This window comes from Orcinus orca, chromosome 2 (genome assembly GCF_937001465.1).
Source record: "Orcinus orca chromosome 2, mOrcOrc1.1, whole genome shotgun sequence".
NCBI lineage: Eukaryota > Metazoa > Chordata > Mammalia > Artiodactyla > Delphinidae > Orcinus > Orcinus orca.
In genome coordinates this window covers 12,379,154-12,393,969 of record NC_064560.1, presented here as the reverse complement: position 1 = coordinate 12,393,969, position 14,816 = coordinate 12,379,154, and the positions used below count along the sequence as shown (strand labels likewise).

At 41.9% G+C, this 14,816-nt stretch overlaps 1 protein-coding gene across 1 annotated transcript in view; it reads right to left on the bottom strand.

Moving 5' to 3' along the window:
• The window catches only part of C2H10orf67 (chromosome 2 C10orf67 homolog), a 92,971-nt gene that overhangs the window by 58,148 nt on the left and 20,007 nt on the right, over nucleotides 1-14,816 (bottom strand). The window contains exons 4-6 of the mRNA XM_049705367.1: nucleotides 10,116-10,271; nucleotides 3,646-3,793; nucleotides 2,500-2,558 (exon numbers count right to left, since the gene is read on the bottom strand). Coding sequence (XP_049561324.1) covers nucleotides 2,500-2,558; nucleotides 3,646-3,793; nucleotides 10,116-10,271 — 363 coding nt within the window. The remainder of the gene's footprint in view (nucleotides 1-2,499; nucleotides 2,559-3,645; nucleotides 3,794-10,115; nucleotides 10,272-14,816) is intronic.

Here is a 14,816-nt window from a genome sequence, read left to right as displayed (position 1 = left end):
AATTGATTTAGTGGAGGACATTGGAAACAAACAGGTAAATGTCAGCTGTCATTTTGTTCAACAACTCCAGATCTGCTCTCCAACTGGCAAAGCACTTTGACGTACATTACCTCATTCTGTCCACACAGTAAGCCTGTGAGACTCAGGAAGGAGGATGAGGAACCAGCCCAAGTGGCCATAGTGTCAGAAATGGAACAGGAACCCTGATCAATACCAAATTATTCCTACACTCATCTGGGTAGAGGCCCAGTGCATATAAAGAAAAAAAAAGAAAAGAAAAGAGACAGGATAAAAAAAGATAATCAAACAAACTACGGATTTGCTATATTTGTCTAGAACAGAGCAGTTGAATAGAAATATAATGTGAGTCTTATATATAATTTTAAACTTTACAGTTTATAGTTGAACTTATAGCCTTGTTAAAAAGGTAAAAGAGGGCTTCCCTGGTGGCGTAGTGGTTGAGAGTCCGCCTGCCGATGCAGGGGACACAGGTTCGTGCCCCGGTCCGGGAAGATCCCACATGCCACGGAGCAGCTGGGCCCGTGAGCCATGGCCGCTGAGCCTGCGCGTCTGGAGCCTGTGCTCCGCAATGGGAGAGGCCACAACAGTGAGAGGCCCATGTACCGCAAAAAAAAAAAAAAAAAAAAAAAAGGTAAAAGAAACAGGTGAAATTAATTTTAATAATATATTTTGTTTATCCCAATAGCTATTCAAAATAGTATCATTTAAATGGGTAATAATCCACATTAAAAATCATTAGTGAGATATTTCACATTTCTTACGGTACCTAAGTCTTTGAAACCCAGCGTGTATTTTTCGCTTAGAGCACATCTCAATTCGGGGGCTAAAATTTCATGGGAGATACTTGATCTGCATTTAGATTTCATAAAATTTACAAATAAAAAGGTAGATTCACATATTCAAGTTATTCAAAATATACATAAAAGTTTTCAGTAACTGAAACAAATATCAGTATTTTTATACTGAAATTTAAAAATTAAAATTAAACAATTTAAAATTCAGCTTCTCAGTTGCACTAGACACAAGTGTTCAGCAGCCACCCATGGCTGGTGGCTACCATGGGGCACTGCGGCTCTAGAAAGCTGAGGCAGCATTTAATCGAAATACTTAAACCCACAAAGGGTATAACCAGCCACTCAGGGGCTAATGGCTTAACGGTGAGAGTTTCTGCTTTAATTTCCTTGAACTGCCCCCAGAGAAGAGTAGGCTCATCGGACTCATCTTTCCCAGAGACAGTACTGACTGAGTAGTTTAAGAAACATTTACATAAACGGAGATGGTTCCCTTGCAGGTTATTAAGCGAAACTAGAAAGCTGAGATTTCTTTTTTAATCTTAGAATTTGATGCCAAGAAAGTTAAACTTGTCAGTTCTGTAGACTCTTGTTATCTCTGTAAGAATGGCATTTGCACCCTCATCACTGAAAATAGGATGAAGCACAAGAAAATGACATCATGTTGTGAAAACCTGTGATGGATTCAGTGATCACAGAAGACATCTCCCAGCTCTGACCGATCATGGCATACATTTGTTTACAAAACAGTTCTTGGAAGTCATTTTATCTAAAACCTAAGAATACCCAGAGCTGCAAAATCAGGTTGAAACCTGAATCTAAGTCACCTGAGCTCTCGATATGAGGCTAGTGTGACTGAGGAACTGAATTTTTAATCTTATCTAATTTTACTTAATTTTTATTTAAAAATTAATACTCGATTCAGTTCACGGAAACCTTTATGTCTATTTGGAATAATCGAGGATGTAAATCCACGTTTCGTCTATAAATTTTATGAACTCTAACTACATTCTCATTCTCTGAGTCACTCAAAGAGTATTTTTATTTTTAAGTGCGCCAGCACGGTGCTGAGCGCTGGGACGAGATCAGAGACCGAAAGATAGTACTGTCTCTGGGTTGTGGGGTCTTCGGCAAGGCAGACTGACCATCAGAGAAAAGCGTTTTGAGAGCTAAGAAAGCACAAAGCAGGAGCCCCTGACCTGGGTGTGGAGGGCAGGAACTGCCACGGTCCTGCGGCATTTGATGCCCCAGGAGATCTTGATCTTCATGATATCAAAAGAATTTCCTGCTCTAAATACAGATTTCCTGGATATACAAACCCAGTTCATTCATATACAGAAAAATGAACATAAACCAACATCTGATCTGAAAATAAGGCTGCTCATTTTTAATAATATCATTTTTCCACAAGCACATCTTCGGACTCCCTGTGTCATATGCTTTTTCAGTTCTTACAGTCAACAAGGTAGATACTCAGTTATCCCAAATAAAAGAAAACATGTATTTGTTTTCAAGATGGAATCCTTTTTCATTACTAAAGAAATAATCCTGAGTAACGGGCGAGATTAAAAACAGAAACCGACTTTTCTCTACATCATAAGGCAAGGGGAACACAGGGTTATTTCACCAATTATGCTGATATTGCCATTGAAAAGAGTCATTCATCAATGCAAAAAAGTTACAGTACCTTTTGAATGGTTTTATGATCCTTTTCTGCCATCTCTTTCAGACTTATAATTTCATCTTCTGTAAACAAAAGGAGAGAGAGGCCAAGCATGAAATTACAAGCTTATGGCCCTGTATTCAATCTGCCTGCTTCAGGGCAGGCTGTACACTGCTGGCAGGCATGGTGGACGCAAGTCCTAGCAGGACTGTGACCTTCACAACTGCCCTTGACATTCACAGCCTTCTTCCTGCTGTTCAGATGGCTGGTCAGATAGGGATTAAGAACTAAGTTCAAGATCCAAGTGTGGCTCAGGGTTGAAAGCTTTTCATCGATACTAGCAAGAGATATTTCTGCTGTTAGTCACAGCCAATACAAACGGCTTTAGCAGGTGGTACTTTATGACTCAGTAAGAACTACCGAAACCTAAAAAAGCATTACTATACCACATCAGAAGAGAAACGAAACTACACTGACGTGGTATAATTTTACATTCAAGGAATATTGTCCTATATCTGATTGTATTAATGTTTTGCTGTAAATTTTGAATTGCCTACTCATAGCTTTTCATACTGCAGATTAAGGATATCATTGTGTGACTAACATAAATACAAAGATAGCAGTACATGTAAAGGCTTTAAAGCAATCTAACTTGGTGATTTAAATGCAATATTTACCAATGTTTATAGATATAAAAAAGAGGGTATAAAGTCTACAAATGGAAATTTGTACTTAACATTTGTACCAAAAATTGAAGATAATGTAGTAAGTAGTAGCATATTTTTCTGAAGGGCCAACTCTGTTTCTCCACAAAGCACACCCCAATATATATGCTTAAATATTAAAATGTTATAAATTTTAGATAATTAAGCACATGAAACAGAAATCAGCACAAGTTTCTATTTGTTTATAATATTTCTAAGTGATATAGAATACTGATTAGCACAATGCTTGGCTTAGAAAACAACCACCCTGAGTTAAAAAGGCATGGCTAGGGGAGTATGACCAATTTCTGTCTCAAGAAAAGAATGAAAATGAAAAGTGGCTAACGAACTGATGTTTTAAATGTAGGTAACCAAACAAACATATGTTTGGAAAAGACAAGCATGGCTATGAATTTTATAAAGTGCCCAATGTAGAGTTTTCTCAAAAATGACTTTAAAATGTTACCTAATAATGAATTTTCTTTTAGATTGAGTCGGATGTCTTCTTCGAGTTCTGAAATGACTTGAAGCAGTCTCTCATTTTCCACTTTGTACTCCAAATTTTCCTTTTCCAGAGCTGTTCTTAGAGGGCTGTCGTCTTTGATAAAAGAGTCCTAAAAGATGGAGAATTCCATATTTCTAAGCAGGGAGCCAAGGATTTAAATATGCAACACAAGACAATACAGATACAGAAGAGCTATCATATAATTTTCTGAATTCTATTACACACTTATAATATGAATAGTAAAAAGGAAGGAGACTAAATAGAGCTTGCTGGGAGAAAGGCTGCAGTACATTCTGTACAAAGACCACAGCACATGGGGACAGTTTATTGACAGGAATAATGCATATCATACTGTTTGTGTGCCCTCATCATTCAGGTCAATTCATTATGGAGGCAGCTGGGGCCCCTCCACCCACACTTCCCTCTGTGTGTGTCTGAAGTGCTGTCCGCCCGTAACCAGGCAGGCTGGGGAGACCGCGGATGGGCAGCAGCCGGGGGTGGGGGGTGGGGGGGTGGGAGGCTGGGGGGGAGGGCAGCAGCGCCGGGGGGGGCGGGGCAAAGCGCACAGCTAAGGAGGGGGGCTTGTCGCCTTTGTGGCATTCCCCAGTGTCAGTGCTGCCAGTGTCATGAGGAGCACATCACATGTCAAAGTGGTGACGTTTTCAGGCTGGGAGCCGCATGGAGTCCATCAGGCACACGGATAACCACACAGTTGGTTTTCTGCTTGGTGAAGGAGCCACCCAGAGGCAATTCATATTCTGAACATTAACGTGGCTTTGCATGCCTGTCACACTGGGACTGTGCAGGCGTTTAATGCTATTGAGGACTTCGGTTTAAATCTCTATGCAAACAGTGATTACCTTGTAAGAAGGTTTCAGGATAACTTACAACAAAAGACTTTAAAGTTATAGTTTTAGTAAAGCAAACTCATTTACATTTTTATTATGTGCGTCTTTTGTTTAAATCTTGCCATGTCCATTATGGGAGAAGCTTTTTCTTACGCAGTAGAAGCTTATGGGGACAGCTAGTCTTCTTTTCTTCTTCTTCTTCTTGTTTGTTTCAAAGCTTTTGAAAACATCTGAATATGCTTGCTTATGGCTGTCTAGATTTTATTGCCACGCTTTTTTTTTTTAATTAAGATGTAATGAATTGGAGAAGCTGGTGCAGAACTTTATACTTCATGATGATACAATATTAAACTGATTATGCAATCTCAAAATATTAAACAGCATGTTTGAAAGTCATTGTATTGTTACACTAAAAGAGAGAAGCATCTATATGCCTTCCTTCAAAATTAATATAGACACTAGAAATACTTTTGAACTTTAATCTTCAGGTGAATTATAAGCTATTCTTTTTGTAGCAATGCCATGATTGCAAATACACAAGAATAAATTCTCCTCTCAAAAACAAAACCATTCCTCCCAATATAACTGGTGTCCCTTTGAAACTATACTTTGATTTAACTTTAGAGATATCTGAAAGTAAATTATTAAAAATGTTTTCCTCTGTGGTTATAATGGTTAAAAAGAAAAATAAGTGGGTACAATGTTTTATAGTACATGAATAAATCCTTGAAAAACAACAAGTGACTTACTAATGAAGTTAGTTATATCAGAGTTAATATTTAAAATAATGTTAAATTTTGCACTAAGCCCAATTATGAATCTTCATGATTTTGAGTCACCATTCCATTTAAATTATTTAACCCCAATTCATTCTTAACTAACAAATCTAATAGCTAAGAAACAACACTGTTTTCTTAATAAAGAATCCCAGTCATTAATTTCTTGTCCCACATGGTTCAACTTGAGAACATCACAGAATGTATTTATAGACTAAAAAAGCTTTCTTAAAGACAAACATTTGCCTTAATAGGCTTAAGCATACATTTCCTAACAGTGGCAGAAAATGAACATCCACTGTGGATTACGTGAGCGCTCATTATTATAAACTAAACGAGAACTATTTGAATTAATCAGATGAAGTGTAAAATTTACCAGTGGTAGCAGCTAACACCTAAGTGCGTTTTCTAAAAATCTGGTAGAAAAGCAGGAAACAAGGAAACACGTCCAACTCGAGGGGTTTTTTTCTCCACAAATCCATCGACAGCCCCTCTTCCTGAAAGGTTAACCTTTAGCTCTGTCCCCACCATCTGTCAGCTGCAGGAACTGCAAGTAATTAACTATTCAGATTCTCACAGCAATGAGGACACTCATTAGCAAAATGAACAAAGGGATAGTTCTGGGCGGCTACGGTCATCTGTTACACTCTGAGTGGCAGGTTTTGTGGTGGTGTTCCTTCGACCATCTGCCCACACCACTAGCTTTGGCTCACTTAAACCATGAGACTTCTTTAAAACAAACTGCATTAACAAACCGAAGTTAAGAAGGATGGAGATCATTAAAAGGTGGTTAACTGGGCTTCCCTGGTGGCGCAGTGGTTGAGAGTCCGCCTGCCGATGCAGGGGTCACGGGTTCGTGCCCCGGTACGGGAAGATCCCACATGCCGCGGAGCGGCTGGGCCCATGAGCCATGGCCCCGGAGCCTGTGCTCCGCAACGGGAGAGGCCACACAGTGACAGGCCCGCGTACCGCAAAAAAAAAAAGGTGGTTAACTAGTTAAAGCTATTAAAAGCCACATTATAGCCTAAGACAGGCTGTGTGTGATCCACAGTCACTCTGGAAATTTAAATTTATAAAGTAACTTGCCAGTTTAGAGTTTTTCTATCGTGTAGTGAGCGCCAGGACTTCAAGTGGTGGCTTACATTGGTCTACTTCTCTTGTGAGCCAAGATGTGCAGTATCACTGTTCCCAGGTTTCAGAATCCCAAACTGAGTCATGAAAGAATCGTTTCTGAAAACAGGTGTGCTCCAGAGCCTTGACACTCAAAATGTGGTCCAAGGACCAGGAGCCTCAGCATCACCTGGGAGCTTTTTGAAAATGCAGAATCTCCAGCCCCAGCCCAGAATCTGTATCTTAACAAGAGCTGCAGGTGACCCATACACACAATAACACAATAAAGGCCGAGAAGCACCGTTTGGAGCACCGCAGGTGCCTTCCCAGCAGTCTCCCTTCTGCCATTTTGGCGTCTCAATCCTGCAGGCTCCACGTACAGTACTTGGACATCTCAATTTGAGGCTGCGGGTGGAGTGGGCTTCTGCTGCATGCCCATGCTGCATGGCAGTCACGGAGACGAGCAGGTGCTTTCCCAGTGAGTGACAACCAGGAAAGCGGCACACTGGGGCAGTGTAGCCCTGCAGAGCTGCCACTTTTGAATGACAGCTCTGTTTCAGAACTGTCAGCAACAAATAGTTACATTCACCTGTTGGTGGGGGTGAGGGGATGTGGGTGTGATAGTTGCATAGATCATCCATGTTGGGTAAGAAACAAAAATGAAAAATCTTTTCAAAACAACTCCAATTGCACTGAAAGCACATATGCATGTGCCTGGGCACACAGACACACAGGCACACATACCTCGACAGGCTAGTTTCTTCAGCAATTCTCCAGTGGATTTATCAGCGTACTGCATGGCAACCTGATAACTACAGCAGTGTGCCATTAAGTCATTGCAGGTTTTTACAGAACCTGAAAAGACACTCAGCCCTTGAATGTAGTTGGTCTGGGGTCGGGGTGGGAGTGGGGGCGGGAATTCAACATTAAGGGTGTTCTGACCTGGAGAGATGAGGCTTCTGGAACTTGAAGAGATTCTTTTTTCTGATTTCCATTTTGTCATAAGTATAAGTTAAACTAGCTGTTTATTAAACCTTCCCTTTCCTATCATATTCTTAGATTTCATTCTACAACAGTCCTAGAGAGGGATTATGACTATTAACTATAGAGCGATTTATATAATTGGACTATGAGAAAGAACTAGAGCGTTTCCTTACTGTTTATTCAGTTTGCTTATTTCAAGCTTTTTACAAGTTTTTTCCATTGCTGCATTGAAATTTTCTAAATTGTTTCTCCAAATTCGGTTTTCCAAATCTAGTTTCAGATACTTGCTGTCGCAAGTTTTTTTACACCACTAGAGGGAGCAGTCGTATTAGATGAAATTTCAAATTTAAAAGGTAATTCACCTAGAACTTGAGTGGCATGGGGTTCTAGGAAAGCTAGTTCTTAGAGGATCTTTAAAAAGAAATTTTCAGACGTTTATTTTATATAACCCGTGATCTGCTTTTGCAGTGTTCATGTCCGTCCTCCCAAATGTACACTAGCCCTGCTCTGCGCTGTCCTCAGCCAGCCTGGCGCTTTGCTGGGGTCCTAAGAAGCTGGGAAAAAGGTATATACCCAGTTCATCAGAAGTCTCACTTTCCTCAAATCTTAAGGTGTTTACAGAAAGACTGATGTGGTGTCCTTGGGGACCAACTACAGTGAAACAGCCACGGTCTTCAGGATGCCACCCGAGCCAGAGAACGCCTTCTTATACAAGAGCGGGGTGCAGGCCTGCCACTTTCTGTGGTCCTCACCAAGCCCCATCCACCCTCATCCCCTGTACTCAGGCCATCCAGACAGACCAGTTAACGGGCTGAGGACACTCAGAGGTGTAAACACGCCAAGAAAGACCTCGTGTTTTACTGGAAGAAGCTCAATTACCGAATTGGGATGTTCTCAGCAGTGCATTTCATGGAATGTAAACCAGATGGTCATGAGGACTTGTGTATTTCCTCATAATGATAACTAGAATTTATATGCACGTCTTTCTTCAAAGAACTCACAGCATTTCACATCCACTACAACGGGTATCCTCCTCATAACTCTGTTGGCTAGGCAGGTATCACCTCCCATTTCACAAATGGGAAACAAATGGATCAAAATTGCCTTGCTAACTGATGCTGGACATTGGTAGCCAAGTCAGGATTAAAAGCCAAAACTGTTAGTCTTATTTTAACCTTTTCTATTAAATTATTTTCTCCAAAAAATAAGAGTAAATGTAGATCTAAGACAAGAAAAGTAAATGCAAAACTTGGATGTGCCTCTCCCTCCAAGGCAACCAGAACATGTACAAAGAAATAATATTCAATTTTATTAGGTCTATGATAATAATCCTTAATACCACATTGCTTAGAAGATGCTCTGGTTTTTTTAGAACATAGAGAATTCTAATAGATTAAACAAAGCACTCCTTCCCCAGTTCGTAAATAAAGTCCTTTAGAATGGCGCAAGTTCAATTTCTTATCTTTTCTAACTTTGGGGTTTTAAGTAAGAATACTAGTGTGGGACTTAGATAAACCAAGGACTGCACTTAAAGGGCCCAGCAACCCACAAGTGTTTCTTCCTAGTGTTAACACTTTGATGTATAACTTCTCAGGCTTCTTCCATACATATATATGCATGTGTCGATATTTATGCGTATCTATACACAGGTATTAATATACACTATATATTAATTATAACATACATTATAGTGATATACCTATAGACCATAATACCATTATCTATTATAATAATATAATGTGTATATATATATATATATATATATATATATATATATAGCAACTTTAATTCTTCCTCTATACAGAGCTCCTCCCTCCTCATGCGGGCCTTTGGGTTCAGCTGGACCTCGGTTCTCATGTCACGTCAGCATTTACCAGCTGTGCCCGGGGTGTAAGTCAGCTTCCTTATCGGTAAACTGCGCTGTGATGTGAGGAGGTAACCCTGCCAGTTGACACTCAACAGGTTGTGATTCTCTGGCCTCCCTGCTTGCCTCTCCTACTCAAACAATCCACTTCTTGCTCCTAGAACCTAATACGAAAACCCCTCTATGGCTCTGCGCTGTGGTTGGGCAGTACAGCCGGCAGCTCAGAGCTGATCTGAGATGAAAATAAACTCTCCTCTAGGGTCCACACTTTCCGGATCCTTCACATTCACCTCCTTGACAGGCAGCTAAGCTCTCCTTTCTGCTTTCTCTCTCTTCGCATTTTTTGTTCTGTCAGTGCTCTGAGCAGTAAAGCAGCTTCTGGCTCCTACTGCAAAGGGGAGAAGAGGGCAAAAACCCTCTGAGAATTTTCCTTCTTGACATTTCCACTTAAGGTCATCCTGTTCCAAGTTGGTTTCTTGGAAGCCTCTGACTTGAGATTGTTTTGTGTCTTTCAAATTATCTGGACTGCAAAAAAGGTGGGACTCTTCCGAATTAAAACAAAAATCTCTTTACATTTCTTCTAGGGTGGGGAAATTTCTGTAGTGGGAGATAGGTTATTTTATTTCTATTACAAATAAAAATTGAGAACAATTATATTGCTCCTATTTATAATTATTATGGGTTTTCTAGAATATGGTGTCGAGCACAAAAGGGTTGGACTGGCTTATGTTGTGGAGAGATACCCAAGATACATGCATTGTAATCCCTTTATTCCGACCCCAAGCTTTTAGACAGTTGTAACTTCATTTATGTGTATTAAAATGAATTACTCTTTGCTGTGAAACTTACAACTTTTTGAGATCCAAATTCTTCACACTGGTCCAGTTCTTCTCTTAATTCCTTAATGAGTTCTTCTTTCTCCTTCAGTTTTTTTAACAAAATATTCATTTTGACAGTCATTGCGTCATGCACAGGTGTCTTCTCTTCTTCCACCTCAAAGAATTTCTGGGGGGAAAAAGCAGCATTAAAAGTCAGACACTATGCTAGCACCAGCAGAAACCATTTCATGTTTTATTCAAGCTCCTGTCTTGTAAAGTTATTTTATTTTTGCAACTGGCACACAAGTTTTAGTAAACAACTCTGCTTATATTGAACAATACACTGAAGTGTCATGGTATACGGCACAGTATTATTCTATGAGACGAAGCATGAGTCTGACTGCGTCAGCCATGCCAGTAATAATAATAATAATAGTAAACCTTAATAGGAAATCCACATCATGATTGTGAATGTGCTACCTCAATCTTCTTCTACAAAGGAAGCCAGCAAAAATTTTGACGATGTAAGAAAGGAAATGCACTTCAGCGGTGCAACTAATTCCCTCAGTGGTTTGGAATGGAGATGTGAACAAAAGAAGAACCATTTCTTGACAGCCTATTTTAAGCATTGAGGTGCTAACCTATTTGCAGCCATTGCTCTGAAGAATTGTATCACAAGACCAAAACAAGGAAAAATGCTTTAAAAATGATGCCGTGCTTTACTGCCGACATATAAAAATCTCATTTTCAACACAGACATGCAAAAGCATCTTGTCCATTTTGGACTCTGAATTACAGAGTGAATTACAGCATCTGTGAATTACAGAAGAATTATTTTATTTTTATCATTTGTTTGTTACTAATACGTTTGGACACATGGACATACAGGAAATATAGTAAAACCTAACCATATCTGCTAATATATTATATTTCAAAGAGTTAGATTTACAAACTAAAATTGTTCTAATGTTATACAATGAACACCGGCAGACTGAGAAGAATAATAATACATCGAGGTAGCATTAAGAGTCAAGCTAAGGGCATAACACTGACACAGTCTACACCACACTGATGAAAAACATCAGTAAGTGAATATGCAGTAGAGTTAAAAAGAGTGAAAACAGAACAATCCATATGACAATATAGCTTTCTAATTGGGAGATTTTAAAGAACAGCACTGAGTATGTAGATCTATTTTTCACATCTACTCTGTTTATGTCTACAGTTCAAACGCTCTGCAGAGACTAAGTTACCCCACTGGTGCTCTGGGTGTAAGTGACAGGGCAGCTCAAATCCAACAGGTCTGAGCGGAGGTTGCCCATCTTCACTCTCCTCCTTTCTACCTTCCCCATTTATAACAGCAGCCCAAGCCAGAAACCGGTTTTCTGTCATTTTAAGGACCCCCTCCCCCCTCACCTCACCAAATCCGTTCAACCCACCCCTAAATCACTCCCGAGCCCACCCTCCCCTTCCCTGTTCCCCCGCCTTCACGTTACCACCAAATCCGGGGTCCGCTCGCCCGCACGCAGCAAAGCCGATCTACTGACACCGGGTTGCGGTGCCGTGTGTTTATTGTAAGGCGCCGAGCCGGGAGTCCGGGACAGCTAACGCTCAAAAAACCCGAGCTCCCTGATGGGATTCAGCAAAATATTTTTAAAGGCCAGGTGAGGGAAGGGAGCCCAGGATGTGCGATCAGCTCGTGCACCATTCTCAGAGTGGCTGACGGTGAGGTAGTGGGGGTGGGGTGGGGGGGTGGTGGTGTCACAGGGGTTAATATTATCAGTCCTTAGGCTCCAGGAGGCCTGGGGGCTGGGTGCTCATGGTCATCAAGTGGTTAACATCTTCCATTTGGTGGAGGTTTTAGCATCTGTGAAACGACTCAGGAAATGTGCATCAGATAATGTTATCTGGGTACTTCAGAGAGGAGCTATAGCAGGGGACCTGGGGGAGGGCTCTGTCCCGGGAATGCCCCCTAGGGTCCTGCTCAGTTACGGTCGGAGTCCTTGTCTTCACCTGGACTATTGTACTAGCCCTTAACTCACCTCCCTGACTCTTCTTTTGTCCTCTCCAACCAATCTCCACCCTGTGGCCAAACCGATCTTTCTAAAATGCAACTCTCCCCGTCCCCATAGGCTAAAGTCCAGGTCCGTTAGCACAATGGACAAAATGGTACCCCTGTTGCTCTGCTGCTGGCTGACCTGGCCCCTGACTCGTGCCAGCCTGCTGTCCCCTTGCCCCGCCAGACTGGGCATTTAATCAGTGCTGATACTCAGCCGGCGATTTCTCAGAAGCACTGTGGGACCACAGGTCTCCATGTACGTGGAATTTCTAGGCCACCTAATAAGCTCTTACTTGTCAATCTCCTGAATGGCATGAGAATAGGTTAGCCTGCGCCTGAGGACCAGCTCTGTCACTTAGTAGCTTTGTGAGCTTGAACAAGTTTCTCAAATCCCCTGTGTCTCAGTTTTATCATCTGTAAAATGGGACAAACAATAACACTATCTGAATTGTTGTGAGAATTAAATAAGATAGTGCATGTAAACAATTTTGGACAGTGTTTACAGCACCGTCAGCTCCCAGTATTATATCTTAGCGTTTATTATTGTTGTTACTGTTTGTCATCCAAACCCAGATGTCACCTGCTCTGGGAAGCCTTAGCATCCCTCCCCTGCCCACCTGCCTTCCACTGCTCTGTTCTTTCTATATCTTATAGACATTCTTCTTGGGTCCATTTGTTTATTACTTGTTTTTTGCTCACTAATCTTTATGTTCTGAATAGGATGGATTTATTTGTCCTCCTAAAAAAATAGCAAAACAAAGATGCTCCTGACAAGCTGGCCAAGTCACCTCCTTTATAACACAGCACAAACGACCTCTGGGAGCTCATTTAAAATCCCACCAGGAGGGCTTCCCTGGTGGCGCAGTGGTTGAGAGTCCGCCTGCCAAGGCAGGGGACATGGGTTCGTGCCCTGGTCCGGGAAGATCCCACATGCCGCGGAGCGGCTGGGCCCGTGAGCCATGGCCGCTGAGCCTGCGCGTCCGGAGCCTGTGCTCTGCAACGGGAGAGGCCACAACAGTGAGAGGCCCGCGTACCAAAAAAAAAAAAAAAAAAAAAAAATCCCACCAGGAACTGGGCTGAGATGCTGCACACACATGGCATTGCTGGGGTCAACCTGCCTTCAGGATGCACTCGTCCCCTCTGGACTTCAGGGCAGCGGAGGCCACAGTTCGTTGGAAGAAAAAGAGTTTCACTTTTGACATTTCATAAAGTAATCGTAAGGCCCAAACACATTGGATTCATTTCTCTTCATCTCCAGGAATGTTTCTGATGTTTTACTAGTGTTTATTGAATGAGCTAGGCTCAAGAGGAGGTGAGCAGAAAGCAGGGTTTTGTTTTCACCACCCCTTCAAATCTGATATCCTGTCTCATGTTTCAGTCTCTTAGAAGAGCTCTCGGGAAAGTGCCATGACTTTTTTTTTTTAACTCTTAGATAGCAGCGAAAACACAGAAAGAAAGAGAGAGACAGAGAGAGAGAGGGAGAAAGAGAAAGACAGAGAGAGAGAGAAAGGAAGGAAGGAAGGAAAGAAAGGAAGGAACGAAGGAACGAAGGAAGGAAAGGAAGGAAGGAAGGAAGGAAGGAAGGAAGGAAGAAAGAGAAAGAGAAAGGAAGGAAGGAAGGAAGAAAGAAAGAAGAAAGAGGGAAAGAAAGAAAGAGAAATGAAGGAAGGAAGGAAGGAAGGAAGAAGGAAGGAAGGAAAGGAAGGAAGGAAGGAAGGAAGGAAGGAAGGAAAGGAAGGAAGGAAGGAAGAAAGGAAGAAAGAAAGAAAGAAAGAAAGAAAGAAAGAAAGAAAGAAGAAAGAGGGAAAGGAGAGGAAGGGAGGAAGGAAGGAAAGAAAGAAGGAAGGGCCAAGAAACTTAAAAACCCCAAAACTCAACCCCCCAAATTCCAATCCAGCTGACTCTTACCCATCAAAGCTCCTGACCTTTCCCAGTCCCAGCCTCCCGTACACTAGCAGCCTGCAGGGGAGGAGAGGGCTTGAGCCTGGCTTCCTTTTCTAGTATCCAGAGATTTGGTCAAACACCAGCCTAGATGTTGCTGTGAAGGTATTTCCTATGTGAGGTTAACATTTAAATGAAGAGACTTTGAGGAAAGCAGATTATCCTCCACACTGTGGGTGGGCCTCATCCAATCAGCTTGAAGCCCTTCAGAGAAAGACTGAGATTCCCAGAGGAAGAGGGAATTCTAACTGCAGAGTGTCTTCAGACTCGAGCTGTAACATCAGTTCTTCCCTGGGTCTCCAGCCTGCCAGCCTACTTTTCAGATTTCAGAATTGCCAGCCTCTGGGACCACAGAAGCCAATTCATTAAATCTCCATCTCTCTCTCCCCCTCTCTCTCCCCACACACCCTACTGGTTCTCCTTCTCTGGAGAATCCTAATATCTACAAAGAAAGAACACACATTCACACAATGCCTCCCACTCCAGCCCAGCACCACAGCGTTTACTACGTATGGCTCGTCTCCTTTCCATAGTACAGTGCCTTCTCTGGCAGTTAAGAACTGGTGCCCATGGTGCTTGAGGCACTGACATCTGCTCCATCCTCCCTCCCTTCATGTAACCGATCTTCTGACCACACTGCACCCTGAGAGCTTGGCTCTGATGCAGGGCACAGGGAGGGGAAGGAGGCAGGAGTGTGTCTTTGGTCTTTTAATTCACGAGGGCAAGAACATT